Source organism: Salvelinus sp. IW2-2015, unplaced genomic scaffold, assembly GCF_002910315.2.
Source record: "Salvelinus sp. IW2-2015 unplaced genomic scaffold, ASM291031v2 Un_scaffold2315, whole genome shotgun sequence".
NCBI lineage: Eukaryota > Metazoa > Chordata > Actinopteri > Salmoniformes > Salmonidae > Salvelinus > Salvelinus sp. IW2-2015.
In genome coordinates this window covers 29937-50406 of record NW_019943641.1, presented here as the reverse complement: position 1 = coordinate 50406, position 20470 = coordinate 29937, and the positions used below count along the sequence as shown (strand labels likewise).

The window sequence follows — 20470 nt, the reverse complement described above, 5'->3', positions numbered from 1 at the left end:
CTTGCAAAGTGTTTTAGAATTTCCTATTGGAATCCAGCCAGAGTTAGGATGTCTGACAATTGGACATTTTAATCAGCTGTAATGTGCAGTTAGAATGACTGCTAAGAAAGGGAATATTGATAAATGAGGCCTACCTAAACCATCTAAACTGGAACAACCATGTCAATAACGGGTTAAATAAATTCAACTACCTACAGATTGGATTCATTTAGAAATGTATCTTATTTTGCTTTGTGTAGTTTTAAGATCAATTAATAATTTAATGTGCATGCAGAAACATAGATATTAAAACAAACTATTCTAAAAAATAAGCCTACAGCAAAACATGCTGGGAAATATGATAATAAGGCCCCTCCCATTTCTTTTTCACCCTGAGAGAGTTCACGGAAATTAACACCAGGCGGTGTTGATTCCACTCTGATTCAAATAACACTTAAGTTTATTCACCAATTCAAATCAAATCGCTCTGATGTTAACCCCACTAGATTCAACATTCCTATATAACACTCATAACACTATTCACCTCAACACTGTCTGTCTGTCTGTCTGTCTGTCTGTCTGTCTGTCTGTCTGTCTGTCTGTCTGTCTGTCTGTCTGTCTGTCTGTCTGTCTGTCTGCTCCAAGCTCCACTTCACAAAAGCAGGTTTGCAATTGGGGGGGGGGGGGGATGAAGAGTTACAACAATCACCAATTTAAATATATTTGAGGACAAGAGGCAAAGTGTCAGTCTCTTATCAGCCTTGTCTTTGATGTTGAATCCGACTGTCAGAGTTAACGTCATGCGTCTTCAGTCTGAGGGATTAATAGGGACATGGATGGATCAGCTGACAGATGCTTCGTATATTATCATGTTAACAGACAAGACCTTTTACTGAACGACGACATGCTTGTTCAACCACACCAAGAAATATAGAGACGCAGTTAAACTATAGAACTAAACCAAATATTAGATTATAACAAATAAACACGCTGGAATAGTTGTTGTTTGTTGTTGTGACTGTGGGAGAACACAGTGCATTCACAGTTCTGTCATGGCTGTCTCTTACGAAGCTCAAATCTGGTGATTCACTGCCTCATTAGTAACACATTCCAATGTTTGTGTTTGTGTGTTGTGTGTGTTGTGTGTGGGTGTGTGTGTTGTTGTGTGTTGTGTGTGTGTGTGTGTGTGTGTGTGTTGTGTGTGTGTGTTGTGTGTGTGTTGTGTGTGTTGTGTGGTGTGTTGTGAGAGAGAGAGACACACCACAGGAGAAGAGAGAGAACAGAGAGAGAGAAGAACACCACAGTGAGAGAGACACACACAGAGAGCGACACACAGAGAGAGACAGAGTGTATGTGTGTGTGTGTGTGTCGCTGTCTTGAGCCTTTAGTCCCACACAGAAACAGAACTAATTATGTAGGAAGAGAATCGTTTGTTTGTCTTCTGAAACCCAGTCTCTGAGTAGTAGGCCCCAAGTTCCACACGTCAGGTGCCAGTTTCTCCAGACACATATTAAGCTTAGTCCAAGACTAAAAAGCATTTACAGATTCTCCATAAAAAAATAGCTTTTTAGTTAGCCTCGTTGGACCATCCTGATCTTCCATTCTGTGTGAAGTGAAGTAAATCAATAGTGATAGGCTCAGAATAGTGGACCAGGATACTTTAGTCCAGGACCAGGTATAATAGTGGACCAGGATACTTTAGTCCAGGACCAGGTGTAATGGTGGACCAGGATACTTTAGTCCAGGACCAGGTGTAATGGTGGACCAGGATACTTTAGTCCAGGACTAGGTGTAATGGTGGACCAGGATACTTTAGTCCAGGACTAGGTGTAATGGTGGACCAGGATACTTTAGTCCAGGACTAGGTGTAATAGGTGGACAGGATACTTTTTAGATCCAGGACTAGGGTAATGGTGGACCAGAATTACTTGTCCAGGACTAGGTGTAATAGTGGACCAGGATACTTTAGTCCAGGACTAGGTGTAATAGTGGACCAGGATACTTTAGTCCAGGACTAGGTGTAATGGTAGAGAGAGAGAGAGAGAGAGAGAGACAGAGAGAGAGAGAGAGAGAGAGGTAGAGAGAGAGAGAGAGGTAGAGAGAGAGAGAGAGGTAGAGACAGAGAGAGAGAGAGAATTTTCTCCCACTCACACTCGTTCCACATTATTTAAGAGATTTCTTCAAGCATTTTGTCAAGTTACCAAAACATTTATTTTAGATTTTTACAATAAACTGTAAACATAATTTCACAGGTTTGAAAGGTTTTATTTAGTCTGTAGTTAAACTGTTACTACGAAGAAAGGAAGGAGAGGGAGATGCTAACATCATGATAAAAGTCTGAGTCAGAGAAAGAGAGAGGCACTTGGAGAGACAGGACCCCTAGGGGTGCAGCTCGGCATTGTGGGTAGAACAGTAGCGATAGAAGGGTTGGTTGTTTAGCAACAAAACCGACGTGTGCGCAACTATAGACAAAAACAGACGGGGTTGGCTTAGATTGTTGATAACATGTAAACTATATTTAGTCTCCAATGTTTATTGAAAACATAAATACATTTGCACAATGAACACTTGTTGTCTCTCGAGAAAAACAATGTTACAGTTGTTGGTCAGCTAGCTAACAAATTTTAGCCATATTATCATAGATGTGACAACAGTCAAAATATCAACAACAAAAAAAGGCATGCTATCAAGAACAAGATGAAAGTAGCTCAATCAAATGTATTTATAAAGCCCTTTTTACATCCGCCGATGTCACAAAGTGCTGTACAGAAACCCAGCCTACGTCCCCAAACAGCAAAGCAATGCAGGTGTAGCTGAAACGAACCACCTACGATTCCCCGCATGGCAGCTTCTTGTCATCCAGAATCACAACACAGGTACTTCTACCCCCATTGAAGTTTGCACATCGTTTTTTCCTGACTTTTGTCAGCTAACCCATCTATAAGACATATCGCACCATAGTTTAGCCTAATCTGACAAAGATTAGGATTAGGATTATTTAATCCTTTGCGGAAGGGAAAATAATCTGTAAAAAATAAAGCAACATGGAATTATCACAAGGAATTACAACCCCTCTAGAGAGTGAACAATACAAGACGGTCAAATCAACACATTGTTCAGAATCCAGTTTTAATATGAATCAACCATCAAAAGCACATGAAAACATTTCCTCATTACTGGTACAGAAACGGTCCAACTATTAAGGGATAATTTACTTGGCATTATTCACAAACTGTTAGGAAATAGACAAGAAGTATTTTTCTCTCCTTTAAAAAAAATAATTCCCCCGGCCCAAATATATTAACTTAATTGTACAAATCAAGGTATATATACAGGGTTTGATATCCATCCTGTAGCATCTTAACATTAATGTACATAGAGCGACTGAGGTATACCATTCTGTGGGATAAAATTGATCTGTCAGAAGAAGCCTGTTGAGTGCATATGTAAACTGGTTTTGTGGACATGTTCACATTAATCATTTTAAATTACTCTGCAATCTTTAAATTCCTGATTTAGTGGGAACAAATAATCAATACCAGGAAGTAATAGTTTTAAACAACAACACGGGTCAGTTATGAGACAACATGGTTTGAGGTGGTTGTAGTCCAGCTTGGTTTAGTAACCCTTACTGTATATAGGCCTACTATGTATATAACCCTTACTGTAGAGTATAGTGTAGTTTTGGAGGGGGAGAATAATGCTGTAAGTGCTTTATAATGGTCAATATTTACAAAGGAGATTCTTCATAATTATTTGTATTGCTGATATTACACTGTATCCCAAACACAACAACCTAGTATTACTTACTTACCCATTTGTTTCTCAACAGATATTTAACACAAACAAATATATTTATTGCAAATGTATTTTCTATATAGTTTAAAAACCAACATTTATTAAAACATTAATATTAAGAGCTTTGGTACACATGCACGTTTCTTTTTTGAAGAGTGGATTCAGAAAGAGAACAGTATTGTACAACATAATAATAATAATAATTACAGTTTTTGCAAAATTCACTTTTTTTCTGTAGCACCTTTGGTGTTCTGTGTTCCGCACAAAATCACCTCTGTGGTTGTATCTGGAGCAGCACTGGAGCTACCAGACAGGGAGCTGGCCTGGGGAGGACGAGGAGGAGACAGGGAGCTGGGCTGGGAGGACGAGGGAGGAGACAGGGAGGCTGGCTGAGGGAGGACGAGGGAGGAGACAGGGAGCGGCTGGGGGCGAGGAGGAACAGGGAGCGGCGGGAGGGCGATGAGGCTGGGCTGGGAGAGGAGGACTGGAGCTACCAGACAGGGAGGCTGGGCTGGGGAGGACGAGGGACTGAGCTACCAGACAGGGAGGCTGGGCTGGGGAGGACGAGGGAGGAGACAGGGAGCTGGCTGGGGGAGGACGAGGAGAGACAGGTAGGCTGGGCTGGGGGAGGGATGAGGAGAGACAGGGAGGCTGGGCTGGGGGAGGGACGAGGGAGGAGACAGGGAGCTGGGCTGGGGAGGACGAGGGAGGAACAGGAGGCTGGGCTGGGGAGGACGAGGGAGGAAGACAGGGAGGCTGGGCTGGGGGAGGACGAGGGAGGAGACAGGAGGCTGGCTGGGGAGGACGAGGGAAGAAGACAGGAGGCTGGGCTGGAAAGACGAGGGAGGAGACAGGAGGCTGGGGCTGGGGGAGGACGAGGGAGAGAGACAGGAGGCTGGGCTGGTGGAGATGAGGAGGAGACAGGGTAGGAGGGTGGTTGGGGAAAGGGGTAAGGACGAGGTGAGATGAGAGTGGAAAGGGGCCTGGGTGAGGTGAGTGATCCTCCCTCTAATCAAGGTAAGGGTGAGGAGAGGGAGACAAGGGGAAGAAAAGAGGTTTTTGAGGGTTTGGTGAGTGGGTCCCCCTCTGTTTGCTGAAAGTGCGCCACTGTCCGTCCACGCATCAAACGTCCTTTATTCCTGATGTCACTTCCTCTCGTTACAAGTTAAAGTCATTGCGTAATTGGCCCTACAAGGGCGAGGAGTATTCCCCTGGGGACCAATGCTTCTTATGACAGAGGCAGAGGGGGGCATGTAGTAGTCTATAGGTGGGTAGGGGCACAGAGGGGGGGGGGGGGGGCTGTTGTTCTATAGTGGGTAGGCAGAGGGGGGGGCTGTTGTTCTATAGTGGTAGGGCAGTGGGGCCTGTTGTTCTATATGGGTAGAGGCAGAGGGGGGGGGGGCTGTTGTTCAATGGGGGAGGCAGCGTGCTGGTGGTCTGATGCTGGTGTCTGATGCTGGTGGTCTGATGCTGTTGGTCTGATGCTGGTGGTTTGATTCATATGAATGATATAAAACACAGGTTTTGTTTAGAGCACCTGAGACAAGGCCAGTCGGGTCTAGAGAGAAACAGGGTGATTGATGGATGCCAGGCACTCAGTCAAGCAGTACAAGGCATAGAACAGAACGCCCTCTAACACTGTCCTTCAGCTGGTTTGGGGGGGTGGGGGGGCGGTTAGGTTCAGGGGTGGTCAGGTCCTAGCCCATGAAGCAGACGGGGCCCACCTCGAACCCGAACCGCTGGCTGGGGTCCAAAGTCATTAAACATGACGTCGATGATGGGCACCTGGTCGACCGAGAGTGTTGATCTCCATCACCGTCTTGGAGTAGCCCGACTTCAGCTGAGAGGGAGAGAGGAGGATGGAGTGGGGAGGAGGGAGGCAAGGAGTTATGTCGTGTGCAAATCAATCAATATCTACCAGTAACTACCATATGAAAGACCAATTAGCAATCTCCAATGGAACCAAAGAACCCTCTAATTTGAACCAATGGAATCTCCAATGGAACAATGGAATACTCCAAAACCAATGGAATCTCCAATGGAAACCAATGGAAATCTCAATGTGAACCAATGGAAAATCCAAAATCCTCTATAATGGAATATCACCAAATGGAAACTCAACAATCCAATGTTACACTAAGTGGAATCTCAATGAACCTCAATGGAAACCAATGGAATCTCTAATGGAACCAATGGAATCTCTATGGAACAAATGAATACCTAATGAACCAATGGAATCCTCTATAGCAACCAAAATGAATTACCAATGAAACCAATGGAAAATCGCAATGGACACCAATGGAAAAATCCAATGGAACCTCTAATGGAGAATACAATTGGAATCTTATTCAATGGAACTAATGCTAATACTCCAATGGAACCTCTAATGGAACCAGGAATCCTCTAAATGGACATCCATGGAATATACTCCAATGGAACCAATGGAATCTCTAATGAACCAATTGTATCTCATAGAGAACTCAGAATATCCAATGAAACCAATGAATCCTAATGGAACCAAAAAGGACACTCTTATCATGGAACTAATGGAACCAATGGAACCTAATGGAACCAATGGAATCTCTAATGGAACCAATGGAATCTCAATGGAATCCAATTGGAATCTCAACCCTGGAACAAATCCAATGGAATCTCCAATGGAATATGCAAGATCCAATGGAACCTCAATGAACCCAATGGAATCTCTAATGGAAACCAATGGAATCTCTAATATGAGATCTCAATGATATCTCTTAAAAATGACCAATGGAATCTCAATAGTGAGAGCAATGGAATTCTCATGGAAACAATGGAATCTCCAATGGAACCAATGGAAAATCCATGAATGGAACCTCTAATGGACTCAAATCGGCAATCCTTATCAATGGAATACGCAAATGATTCCCCATTAATATACCAATGGAAACAACCTCTAATGGTAGAGACCATGGGAGAAAAATCTCTAAATCCGACTGACTCCTCGAGATCTCTAATGGAACATAATGCCAATATAGTCTCCAATCGGAACCAATGAAATTCTCTAACAAATTGAATAAAATGCGCGAATTCTCAACGAGCAACTCAGACTCTCCAATGGAACTAATGAATCGTTCTAAACCAAACTAAATGGAGATATTCTTTCCAAACGACGTAAATTTTATCTTGAATGCAGTGTCTCTCCGAATGATAAACACAATTTATTATACTTACTGACAAATCGGAATATGTCCTGGGTGAAGTCCTCAATGGATATCTCCAATCTCTCTCTGAAACCACAAGGAGATCTACATACATATGTACAAACACGAATGAGCGTCTACAACTTTCTTAAGTGAAAAACCACCAATGGAATCTCCAATGCGAGACTACTGAATCTCCATAACTGAAAGTATGACCAAACCAGCATTATTCCCTTCCAATAAGACCTATATGGAAATCTCTAAACTAACCAAGCGTAATGCGATCACCTTAGTCAAGACTATTCCTCCAAAGTGGATAATTCCTCCCTTACACATTCAAACCCTAATTTAGATCGTACAATGGAATGAATGGAGATATCGCCAGTCAGTCGCTCAATATCATTCGAATCCTCTAGAGAATTGCTCTAATGAGGAAACACAATTGACATACTAGAAATATCTAAATCAAACCTACATGGAATATCTTACACGAGATGATCTACTACCATGGGTATAGTCGATCTACGCAATGCAAATCACCAGTGGAATCCAATAAACACAACATAAGCAACTCATCTCGAAATGGTAGAAGCGCAAATTTGTCCTCTCTAAGAAACCCATATGGAATCTCCAAATGAAGACTGAAATCTGGAATCATTCTGAATGTACTAATGGAATCTCCAATTGTCAGAATCCACATAGGTCTAATCTGTGTAATGAGAGGTAATAACTCGAAAGCCATCCTCTAATGCGGAATATCGCCGGAATATACGCTACTAATGTTAACCCAAAAGTGAGATTCACTACTAGTGAACCAATCGCTACCAATTCTAACTAATGCAATTATACAAATAGTGAATAATCCGAAGTGGACAGATCCAATGGGTTCAATGAACTAATTGGAACTCCATTGGAACCAATGTAATCTTCAATGAACTAATGGAAATCCTCCAATGAACCAATGAATCTTAAATGAAAACCAAAGGAAGTCCATAATGAACCAATGAATCTTAATGAACCAATGAATCTCTATGAACAATGAATCTCAATGAATTGACCAAATAGACCTAACTCCAAGCTAACCGAACCGAATGGAATCTCTAATGGAAGACCAATCGTTGCCAAATCGTCTAATGGAAACACGGAACTGAAATAACTCCATTGCGGACACTACCTGAGCGTCATCTACTCGATCTACGAACCCTCATGTGAATCTCCAAGATACTTACCAGTAACATGATTCTCTAATTAGAAAACCAGATGCCCTCCAAATGAGCAAACACAACGCAATACTCCCAATGACTTCAATAGAATTCTACAATGACACCAAATGGTAATCTCCCACATAAAATGGAATACCTAAATGAATCTCCCCAATAAGAACCCCAATGGCGACTTCTCCAAATGAAATCCAATGGAAATCTCTATAGAACCAATGAAATCCCAATGAACCTAATGGAATCTAACCCAATGGAAACCCAATGTTAATCTTCAATGGAACTAACTGAAATTCTACAACTGGAATATCCAATGGAACCAATGGAATCTCTAATGGAACCAATGAAATCTCCAATGAACTACTGGAATCTCAATGACCTAATCTGGAAACTCCAATGGAACACCAATGCATTCTACTAATGAAACCAAAACAATCTCTAATGAACCAATGGAATCTCAAATGGAACCAATGGAATCTCTATATGGAACCATGAATCTCCAATGCGAACCGAATGTAATCTCCAATGGAACCAATGGAATCTCGAATGGAACCAATGGAATCTCTAATGGCCAACCAATGACAATTTGCCAATGGAACTACCTGCAATCTCAATGGAACCTCTTAATAGGAACCAATGGAATCTCTAATGCAACAATTGAACATCTCCAATGAATAAACTAATGAATCCTCCAAATCGAGAAACCAAATGAAGAAAATCGTCCAACATGGAACCAACTGGACATCTCCATGTGGAACTGTATGGAATCTACCAAGGGTCTCACTCAGTAATCTCTAATGAAACCCAAAGCGCATCTATAATGTGAGACAATGGGAAGTCATTAGGTCGCGCACTAACATAAAGCTTTAATGGCACTAATGGATCTATAATAAACTGAATTGGAACAAAACACAATGCGAATATCTATAATGAACCAAAGGAAATCATTAATGGAACAATGGAATTCTATAGCCCTGAACCAAGGAATCGTAATCATAGATCTCCATGAATCCAATGGAACTTCTAGTAAATGGAACCAAGATCTTAAGCAATGGAGATCTCTCAATGGGACAAATGGAATCTACAATATAAACTAAGGCCATAATCCAATGGGAAGCTCCAAACGCTGCAAGCTAAATCTGACTTTTAAGATCTACGATACCATAACCGAGCATCCGTACCGACAGGGCCTGATGAAGGTCAGTTATCGTATAGATAGGACATCTCCTCGTTCGTTGGAGCCCAGAGTAAGCGAATAGGCCTCTGTCGTAGCCGTTCTGCCTTGCAATCGTTACCAGGGCTACGAACTGGTGCAGATGTAGGATGAAATTCTGTACGTGGGCCTGACGAGCTGAGCAGGCTTCAGCAGAAGGTCATCTGACTGTCTGGATGCGTTGTCTCTCCTCCATGTCCCAATAATGTTTCAACTGGGCGAAAGAGGGTAGGTGATGAACAGGTGGGAGGGGAAGGGAGGAGAAGAGAGGGAGGAGGGGGAGGGAGACGAGCAGGAGAAGGTGTAGAGAGAGAGCGGGAGGAGGGAGGAGGGAGGGGCCGAGCAAGAGAGAGGAGGGAGGAGGAGGGACGTATCCCGGTCGAGTAGGAAATTATGGAGAGATGATACATTTAGTCTCACTGTAGGTTATCTTGCCCTGGGTCTAAAATGTCTATTGTACATCTCAATCTTGATGTTGATCATGTACGACTGTTTTGAGAGTTGGATATTTTGTAATACTTACTATTTTTCCACGTTTGAATTCACTGAACCATGATCCAGGAGCCTCTTTTGGCCAGTTAGATATTCTGACCTGTTACACAGAACAAACACAACACCATGAATGAATGAACAGGTTACCAGGTTAGGAAAACAACATGTTTACTGTTATAGGTGTGGCAGGTTCACTGTTGGGGTGGTAGGTAGCCTAGTGGTTAGAGCATTGGGCTAGTAGCCGTAAGGATGTTAGATCAAATCCCTGAGCTGACAAGGTAAAAATCTGTTGTTCTGCCCCTGAACAAGGCAGTTAACTCACTAGGCTCTTGTTGTAAATAATAATTTGTTCCTAACTGATTTGCCTAAGGTCTATAGATCTACATCCTAAATAGACAGTAAAACACTGAGTATGAAATTGTTAAAAGGTTCATATTAACTACTGTACACTCTTAGAGAAAAAGGGAGCTATCTAGAACCTTAAAGGGTTCTTCGGCTGTCCCCATAGGAGAACCCTTTGAAGAACCCTTTTTGGGTTTCATTGGGTTCCTTTCTACATAGGGTTCTACATGGAACCAAAACGGGTTTTAACTGGAACCAAAAAGGGTTCTCTTATGGGGACAGCCGAAGAACCCGTTTGGAACCCATTTTTCTAAGAGTGTATCTATAGGCATTACAGACATTACAGACATTACAGACATTACAGACATCACAGACATCATTTTCCAGAAATGACCAATGGAAACGTACGCCAGCGGACTTCTTGTCAGGGTAGATACAGGTCTCTCCTCCAGCGGTGAAGTTACAGTAGACCTTGAAGGAGTCTCCAGTACAGCCCTGGTTAGGATCAATCCAGTATTCACCTGAACATCACAAAACACACAATCAGGATGGCAAGGTCATTAACATGATGTACTGGGGCCCTATGGCAAGGTCAATAACATGATGTACTGGGGCCCTATGGCAAGGTCAATAACATGATGTACTGGGGCCCTATGGCAAGGTTATTAAACAATGTCCCTCATAGTACTGTAAAACAGAAATCATTCCGATTGTAATGAGATGTTCAGATTATAATGAGATGCTCAGATTATAATGAGATGCTCAGATTGTAATGATATGCTCAGATTATAATGAGATGCTCAGATTGAGTTGAAACCAGCATACACAGTACGTCACCAGGAAACAACATTGTAAATCACTACTCCTTGTGATTTAAAAAAAAAATGTTCCTACTTTACTGCAACATTTCAGTCACATAGACCTTTGGCCAAGTCAATGTTGCACTTGTTAATGAATATTTAATATGCAATGTCTATTTGCTGTGTGTGGGGGCTCCTTCTAGCAGCTGCTCTCTCTCACTTCATTGCTAACCAGCTCCTGAATTTGCTGTAATGATGATGATGATGTTTTTGTAACTCAGTCTGTCCTTTGCATGTACTGTCTATAACTCAGTGTTTTACCTGGAAACCAAAGTTCCCTCTGAGGACAATGCAGTCTGTTTGATTGATTGCACCCACCGTTAGGGAAGTCAGGCTGGCTTAGGTGCAGGTCGTTGCAGGTCCTGGCAGGGTTGTCCTGTGTCCCCATGGGGAACTTCATCCTCTCGATGTCCTGCTTCAAGTTATTCAGGGACCCGAACACGTCCTCCATGTCCGCTGTGGCCTCCATGCCGTAGTCCGCCATGCCTCCCGCCTCGTCGCCCTGCACGCCGTCGTCCTCCGCCTGCCGTCTGTTCTTCCTGCTCGCCTGCTGCATGGGCAGCGGCTGGATGATGTCACCAGGCGGACCCTGGTTGGAAGAGAGGTTAAAAGTTAGAGGGCAAGGGGTCAGGGAAACGGCCAATCAGAGACAGGAAAAAGGTAAATCAAAATGGATAATCGTGAGCTCTTTCTCAGAGAGAAAATGTTGACTTACAGGAGCTCCGGGTGGTCCGATCACACCAGTGTCTCCTTTCTGGCCAGCTCCACCCTAAAAAAAACAAACACAGGACACAGCATTACACATGGAAGTTATCACACCAGTCATATATGAGATGTTAGTGTCTTCGGTTAGTCATCTAATGAACGGAACTTACTGATGATCCCTTGGACCCCTTAGAGCCCACAGGTCCCTAAATCAAGAAAACAGAGACACAACGTTGAACGATAACACTATAACAATAGTGCTACTGGGTTTAATGATGTATTGAACATTTGATGAAGAAATCGTATAGACATTTGCTAGAAATTTGCTGAACAATTTTGCTGAAGAGATCTTTTGACGAGGAGATGATTTCCTGATTAACTTACAGGAATACCAGGAGGTCCAGGAGGACCAAGAGGACCTGCAGAACCACCAACACCCTATAGAGACACAATACACCAGGAACCAATGAGACGACACTTCACAGCAGAGTCAACCAAATGAGCTAACACTTTATAAATGGTTTATAAGCCGTTTACAGATGGTTTAAAGAAATCTTATACATTAGTAAATAAACTAGTAACTATTAAATACATGAGTAGTAAACATATCAGTCACATACAGTGTCTCCCTTGCCTCCACCAGTTCCTTGTGGTCCAGGCAGGCCTCTGTCTCCCTTCTCTCCGAACTCACCAGGCGGCCCAATCAGACCAATCAGACCTGGGTGACCCTGGAGGACAGAGAGTGTGAGAGAGAGGGAAGGATGGAGAGAGAGAGAGAGGAAGGATGGGAGGAAGAGGGAAGGAGAGAGGGTGAGAGAGATATTTAAGTGCCTTTGAACGGGGTATGGTAGTAGGTGCCAGGCGCACCGGTTTGCGTCGATGAACCGCAACTCTGCTAGTTTTTTCCCACGCTCAACAGTTTCCCGTGTGTATCCAGAATGGTCCACCACCCGAAGGACATCCAGCCAACTGGACACAACTTTGGGAAGCATTGGAGTCAACATGGACCAGCATCCCTGTGGAACGCTTTCGACACCTTGTAGAGTCCATGCCCTGATGAATTGAGGCTATTCTGAGGGCAAAAGGGGGTGCAACTCAATATTAGGAAGGTGTTCCTAATGTTTTGTCCACTCAGTGTAGTGATCCATCAAGCAAGAAAAAATACATTAAAGTAATTTAAAAAAATGCATTTCTGAAATACTGTATGTTTTTTGTATGTGACTGAGAACCACCCTTAATTTTTGGTTGTCAGTCATCGAAATATCATAAATGAACTTGGACTTTTTGTTGACATGAAACTTTGCTATAACCAGCTGTTGTTAAAGTTATGGCAAGGAAAATTATGTTGATTAAAGTATCGACCTGGCAACATCATTAGAATGTTTATGAAGGAAACAAAGGAACAACTATTCTAGGCCTTGTCTGCTGGGGTCAAAACACTGTCTTAGTTACGGGGGTCAAAACACTGTCTTTGTTACGGGGGTCAAAACACTGTCTTTGTTACGGGGGTCAAAACACTGTTTTTGTTACGGGTCAAAACACTGTTTTTGTTACGGGGGTCAAAACACTGTTTTTGTTACGGGGGTCAAAACACTGTCTTTGTTACAGGGGTCAAAAAACACTGTCTTAGTTACGGGGGTACAAACACTGTCTTAGTTACGGGGTCAAAACACTGTCTTTTGTTATGGGGGTCAAAACACTGTCTTTGATACGGGGGTCAAAACACTGTCTTTGATACGGGGGTCAAAACACTGGTCTTTTTGATACGGGGGTCAAAACACTGTCTTAGTTACGGGGGTCAAAACACTGTCTTTGTTACAGGGGTCAAAACACTGTCTTTGTTACAGGGGTCAAAAACACTGTCTAGTTACGGGGGTCAAACACTGTCTAGTTACGACCGGGTCAAAACACTGTCTTTGTTACAGGGGTCAAAAACACTGTCTTAGTTACGGGGGTCAAAACACTGTCTTAGTTACGGGGGTCAAAACACTGTCTTTGTTTACGCGGGTCAAAACATGTCTTAGTACGGGGGGTCAAAAACACTGTCTTTGTTACGGGGGTCAAAACACACAGGTAAATTATTAGTCTGTTTATAGTGTTTGTCCTATTTAACAGTGGGTGGTCTGTCTCTGGTACCTGGTCTTTGTGTGTGTGTGTGTGTGTGTGTGTGTGTGGGTGTGGTGTGGTGGTGTGTGTGTGTGTGTGTGTGTGTGTTGTGTGGTGTGTGTGTGTGTGTGTGTGTGTGTGGTGTGTGTGTGTCGCGTGTGTGCGTGTGCTGTGTGCGTGTGTGTGTGTGTGTGTGTGTATGCGTGTACATGTGTGTGTTTATAGCTGGTGTTGTATATACCAGTGGTGGTCTATCTCTGGTATCTGCTGCTGTAGCCAGAGTTCTAGCTAGCCTTCTGTCCCTACTGGGCTATACTCCTGCATGCTGGCTACAAACCAATGATCATTAAACAGCTTATATTATATGTCTTATACATATTTAATTACCACATTAAATCACAAATACAGAGTTGACTTTGAAATAGAGAAATAGAGAGAGGGTGAGGTGGAGGTAGATGCAGGGATGGAGAAAGAGATTGTGCGAGAGCGAGAGAAAGAGAAAGAGAGAGAGAGAGAGAGAGAGAGAGAGAGCGAGAGCGAGAGATATATATATATATATATGAGAGAGAGAGAACATTCTCTGCTCTATAAAATAAGAGTGTTACAGTCATACCTTTTCTCCCTTACCCCCAGCAGTTCCTTTCAAACCAGCGAGACCAGGGGGTCCCTGTAAAGAGAGAAAACCCCTCTCAGGAATCAGTTTGTCAAAGACAGTACATCTAAGGGCCTTTTACTTACTGTTCACACACACTGTCATATTTTAGAACAATTGTTGCCTGAAAAAATTGCCAGTGTATCATGGCATTATAATTGCCCCAAGAAAATAGGATATGAAATATTGAAATATATGAGATATTATCTCTTACCATTGGTCCAGGGGGTCCGTCCATTCCAGAAGCACCCGGAAGTCCTTGTTCACCCTTAGAATATGTATCAAATCATCCATTACATTATCCATAACCATATCCATATCATTATCCATAACCATATCCATATCATTATCCATAACCATATCCATATCATTATCCATAACCATATCCATATCATTATCCATAACCATATCCATTACATTATCCATAACCATATCCATATCATTATCCATAACCATATCCATTACATTATCATTAACTTATATGGTTAATTTCATAACTTATCCATTACATTAATCAAAAAAAAAAATATATATCATTAATTATAAACAATATATTTTAGTCATTATCCATAATCCGCCCATATCAATTACATTATCATAACATATCCATTAATTATCCAGTAACATATCAATTACATTTCATAACCATATATTTTACATTTCATAATATATATACATTATCATAATATATCATTACCTTATCAATAACCATATTTTACTTGATCATAACCATACGTATTACATTATCCAAAACCATATATATTACATTATCCATAACCATATATATTACATTATCCATAACCATATATATTACATTATCCATAACCAAATATATTACATTATCATTATCATTGAACCTTCATAATGTATCACATCGTCCATCTCATTATTTAACCTTGATAATGTACAGATAATGTATAGCAAACGGATTAGTCTGTAATATAGCTAGTTACAACAGTGATAGTGTAACGTGTAGCTAAAGTATAGCGGACCATGTATAGCTAGTTAACTCACAACAGGGCCGGGGATTCCACGCAGGCCATCGGGTCCGGGTTTCCCAGAGGGCCCCTGGGGTCCGACAGGTCCGGTCTGACCATCAGGCCCCTCGGCTCCAGCCTCACCCTGCAATACACAATCACAACATTCAATACCACTACCTCCAGCCTCACCCTATAATACACAATCACAACATTCAATACCACTACCTCCAGCCTCACCCTATAATACACAATCACAACATTCAATACCACTACCTCCAGTCAGTTCGCTGCAGCTAGCGACTGGAAAGTGCTGCAAAAAACACTCAAACTGGACAGTTTTATCTCAATCTCTTCATTCAAAGACCCAATCATGGACACTCTTACTGACAGTTGTGGCTGCTTCGTGTGATGTATTGTTGTCTCTACCTTCTTGCCCTTTGTGCTGTTGTCTGTGCCCAATAATGTTTGTACCATATTTTGTGCTGCTACCATGTTGTGTTGCTACCATGTTGTTGTCATGTTGCTACCATAATGTTGTCTCAGGTCTCTCTTTATGTCGTGTTGTCTCTCTTGTTGTGATGTGTTTTTTCTTTTGCCTTTTGGTAGGCCGTCATTGTAAATAAGAATTTGTTCTTAACTGACTTGCTTAGTTAAAAAAAAAAAAAGTTCTCAGGAGGTTTCTGTCAGTATTTCTTCTCCTTTGCACCCCAGTATCTCTACTTGCACATTCATCTTCTGCACATCTATCACTCCAGTGTTTAATTGCTGAATTGCAATTACTTCGCCACTACGGCCTATTTTTTTGCCTTACCTCTCTAATCTTACCTCATTTGCACACACTTTATATAGATTTATTTCTATTGTATTATTGACTGTATGTTTGTTTATTCCATGTGTAACTCTGTGTTGTTGTTTGTGTCGTACTGCTTTGCTTTATCTTGGCCAGGTCGCAGGTGCAAATGAGAACTTGTTCTCAACTGGCCTACCTGGTTAAATAAAGGTGAAATAAAAAAAAGTATTGGGTCCTATTCACCCTCAAAAGAGAACACCTTTCAAAAGCTTTTGGGAATTACAACAATCACACAGAGCCTAAACTCAGTCACCAGATGTCATCCATCAGCCATGAGAACAGACACGGACGTTTGGAGATCCATGGATTTACCGTCAGATCGGATGAAGGGGTTGGAGGATTAAACCGTTGTGACAACCAATTAGAAGCCAGCTTTGACAGACCAGGAAGTTCTGAGAGGCTTTCGCCTGTCTCCATCACATCAACTCTAATCCTACACTTCTGTTTGAATGGAAATGTGTGCGTGTGTGTGTGTGTCTTACCTTAGATCCCTTCTCTCCTTGTCTTCCCTCAGAACCGGCTGGTCCAATGGGTCCCTGAGGAGGAGAAAAGGCCCCACTCGTCAGCTTGGTATACAGTTTACAACTTATTTTAATCATAGATGGTTAAAACAGTCTAAATGGTTTAGTATACATTTTTAATAGACTTAATAACTATTCATGACAACTGCTCGACAAGGTTAATAACCTTGACTAGAAGCAGATTCCCAGCGTACAGCAGGTCAAATAGGGACAAAGCTACAGTAAATTGGCCTATAGTCTACTGGTAGTGTAGCTAAAGGATCTGAATAACTGCCTTGGAAGCAGGTTGTGGTTTAGCATCAGTGACCATAAACGAATGAAGGAGACTATGTAGACCCTGATATGGGTTATGGGCATCAATGTGTGTGTTATAACTCAGCTGAGCTTCAGTGTGCTTCAATGACCTACAGACCTATATCTAATTGATATAAATCTACACAGAAGATCCCTCAAAATCCCTTACTTCAACATATAAATGGCTAATCAAGCACTTAACTTCCCATTGGACATATGATTAACTGGTGACATTTCTAGAATGGCCTGAGAATGAACAGAATGAACACACTTTGGGGCCTTTAAAGCTATGGCTAAAGCTCTGGCTAACGCTATGGCTAATGCTCTGGCTAACGCTATGGCTAAAGCTCTGGCTAACGCTATGGCTCAATGCTCTGGCTAACGCTATGGCTAAAGCTCTGGCTAACGCTATGGCTAATGCTCTGGCTAACGCTATGGCTAAAGCTCTGGCTAACGCTATGGCTAAAGCTCTGGCTAACGCTATGGCTGATTTCTTTTGATTTTCCGATGATGTGAAGCAAAGAGGCACTGAATTTGAAGGTAGGCCTTGAAATACATCCACAGGTACACCTCCAATTGACTCAAATGATGTCAATTAGTCTATCAGAAGCTTCTAAAGCCATGACATAATTTTCTGGAATTTTCCAAGCTGTTTAAAGGCAGTCAACTTAGTGTATGTAAACTTCTGACCCACTGGAATTGTGATACAGTGAATTATAAGTGAAATAATCTGTCTGTAAACAATTGTTGGAATAATGACTTGTGTCGTGCACAAAGTAGATGTCCTAACCGACAATACATTTGTGGAGTGGTTGATACACGAGATTTAATGACTCCAACCTAAGTGAATGTAAACTTCCGACTTCAACAAGCTGACAAGCTGAGTTTAATATATATAAGTTTAATATAGCTTCTATAGAATATATATCATAGTGCATCAACATATTGGGACTGTACGTCGGTGGCATTTTAACTAGTTTTACACCATACATATTTAGTACCTGGCACTTTGTCTGTGAGCCATCATCATAAATCATTACGAGTGAAGGAAAACCTTTACACTAAATGCAGAACCACTTTGATTTGATATTGATATTTGATTTGTAGTCACATCCTTTCACACTAACACCAGTATGTTCCAATTGACTTTGATTTAAACTGAACTTTACATTTAAAAGAAAAGTGAAAGGGAACTGCGTCCCAAATATCATCCTATCCACTATACGGTGGACTACCTATGGGGCCCTGGTCAGAAGTAGTTTACTACGTAGGGAATAGGGTGCCATAGGGCTCTAGTCAAAAGTAGTGCACTACATAGGGAATAGGGTGCCATAGGGCTCTAGTCAAAAGTAGTGCACTACATAGGGAATAGGGTGCCATAGGGCTCTAGTCAAAAGTAGTGCACTACATTTGGAATAGGGTTCCATAGGGCTCTGGTCAAAAGTAGTGCACTACGTAGGGAATAGGGTGCCATAGGGCTCTAGTCAAAAGTAGTGCACTACATAGGGAAAAGGGTGCCATAGGGCTCTAGTCAAAAGTAGTGCACTACATAGGGAATAGGGTTCCATAGGGCTCTGGTCAAAAGTAGTACACTACATAGGGAATAGGGTGCCATAGGGCTCTGGTCAAAAGTAGTGCACTACACAGGGAATAGGGTTCCATTTGGGAAACCCTCATATTGTTGGCACCATGCAGTACCAACCCGTCATTATTTGACAGCATCGGTGTAGTGGTTTACTGTATAGCGTTTTACTGCTCTCCATTAAAGGTGATGGCTGTAGACGGGCCAGGTTGTAAAAAGTGTTACGTTGGTAAGAATCACACTGGGGTGCGTCCCAAATGGTCTCCTATCCCCTGCATAGTGTACTACTTATGGGCTCTGGTCAAAAGTAGTGCACTACGTAGGGAATAGGGTGCCATAGGGCTCTGGTCAGAAGTAGTGCACTACGTAGGGAATAGGGTACCATAGGGCTCTGGTCAGAAGTAGTGCACTACGTAGGGAATAGGGTGCCATAGGGCTCTGGTCAAAAGTAGTGCACTAAATAGGGAATAGTGTGCCCTTTGCGATGCATCCCTAATCTCACGTGGACAGCGAGCAGTAGGAGATGCCAGAAGCAGAAATGACATCTTGATATCCTGACGTTAGTGTTTATTCCTTTCACGTCACTGTCAATCAAACTAAAACAGGTCAATAGTCTATTTCTAAAACTAATCTATTCTTCAACCATCTCTGAACGCTGGCTTGTCCAGAGACTTGTTGATTCAACAAGTGGAAATCAGATCTGTATTGTAATGCATTGTATCTAATATTTCAATTCAGCGACGGCTATTCATTTTGGATGGTGATGAGTGCCTGAAACCTGTGACCTTGTGTTAGCTCTGTGAGTGAATGCTTAGGCTTTAGCTCAGAGGGCTAACACAGGTTTGTGGTGTGCAGGAGACCCGCGTTGGAACCGTGTCGGGGACACTCACCCTCTTGCCGGGGGGTCCTGGTGACCCAGCTTCTCCAGAAGGGCCAGACGGACCCTGAAACAACACACAAAAGACCAGTAAGAATAACAATGACGACACTGCCGCCGACATCAACAACAACAACATCAACAACATCAACAACAACAACAGCATCATCAACAACATCAACAACATCAACAACAACAACAGCATCATAAACAACAACAGCAACACCAACAACAACCATAATCAACAACAACATCAACATCAACAACAACAAAAGCAACACCAACAACATCATCAACAGCAATATCATCAACAACAACAGCAGCAACACCAACAACATCATCAACAACAACATCATCAACAACAATATCATCAACAACAACAACATCATCAACAACAATATCATCAACAACAACATCATCAACAACAACAGCAGCAACACCAACAACATCATCAACAACAATATCATCAACAACAACATCATCAACAACAACATCATCAACAACAACAGCAGCAACAGCAACATCAACAACATCAACAACAACAACAGTGAACCTACAGGCTGACCGGCCTCTCCGTCATCTCCCTTGTCTCCAGCCAAGCCATCCAATCCCTGAGGAGATACAACAGAAAGACAAGTCAGGATACTATCACTTTCTAACCTGATATAACAGTACGAGCTACAGTACTACCTGGCGCAGTACAGTACGAGCTACAGTACTACAAGGCGCAGTACAGTACGAGCTACAGTACTACCTGGCACAGTACAGTACTAGCTACAGTACTACCTGGCACAGTACAGTACTAGCTACAGTACTACCTGGC

The 20470-nt window shown here is 42.2% G+C and overlaps 1 protein-coding gene across 1 annotated transcript in view; it reads right to left on the bottom strand.

Moving 5' to 3' along the window:
- Positions 1-9546: 9546 nt before the first annotated feature.
- The window catches only part of LOC112073602 (collagen alpha-1(XI) chain-like), a 37985-nt gene continuing 27061 nt past the window's right edge, over positions 9547-20470 (bottom strand). Inside the window, exons 13-26 of the mRNA XM_070440214.1 lie at positions 20205-20333; positions 19661-19714; positions 16856-16909; positions 15558-15665; positions 14758-14811; positions 14505-14558; positions 12406-12513; positions 12170-12223; positions 11956-11991; positions 11796-11849; positions 11399-11669; positions 10629-10741; positions 9910-9978; positions 9547-9600 (exon numbers count right to left, since the gene is read on the bottom strand). Of these exons, the coding sequence (XP_070296315.1) occupies positions 9547-9600; positions 9910-9978; positions 10629-10741; positions 11399-11669; positions 11796-11849; positions 11956-11991; positions 12170-12223; positions 12406-12513; positions 14505-14558; positions 14758-14811; positions 15558-15665; positions 16856-16909; positions 19661-19714; positions 20205-20333 (1212 nt within the window). The remainder of the gene's footprint in view (positions 9601-9909; positions 9979-10628; positions 10742-11398; positions 11670-11795; positions 11850-11955; positions 11992-12169; positions 12224-12405; positions 12514-14504; positions 14559-14757; positions 14812-15557; positions 15666-16855; positions 16910-19660; positions 19715-20204; positions 20334-20470) is intronic.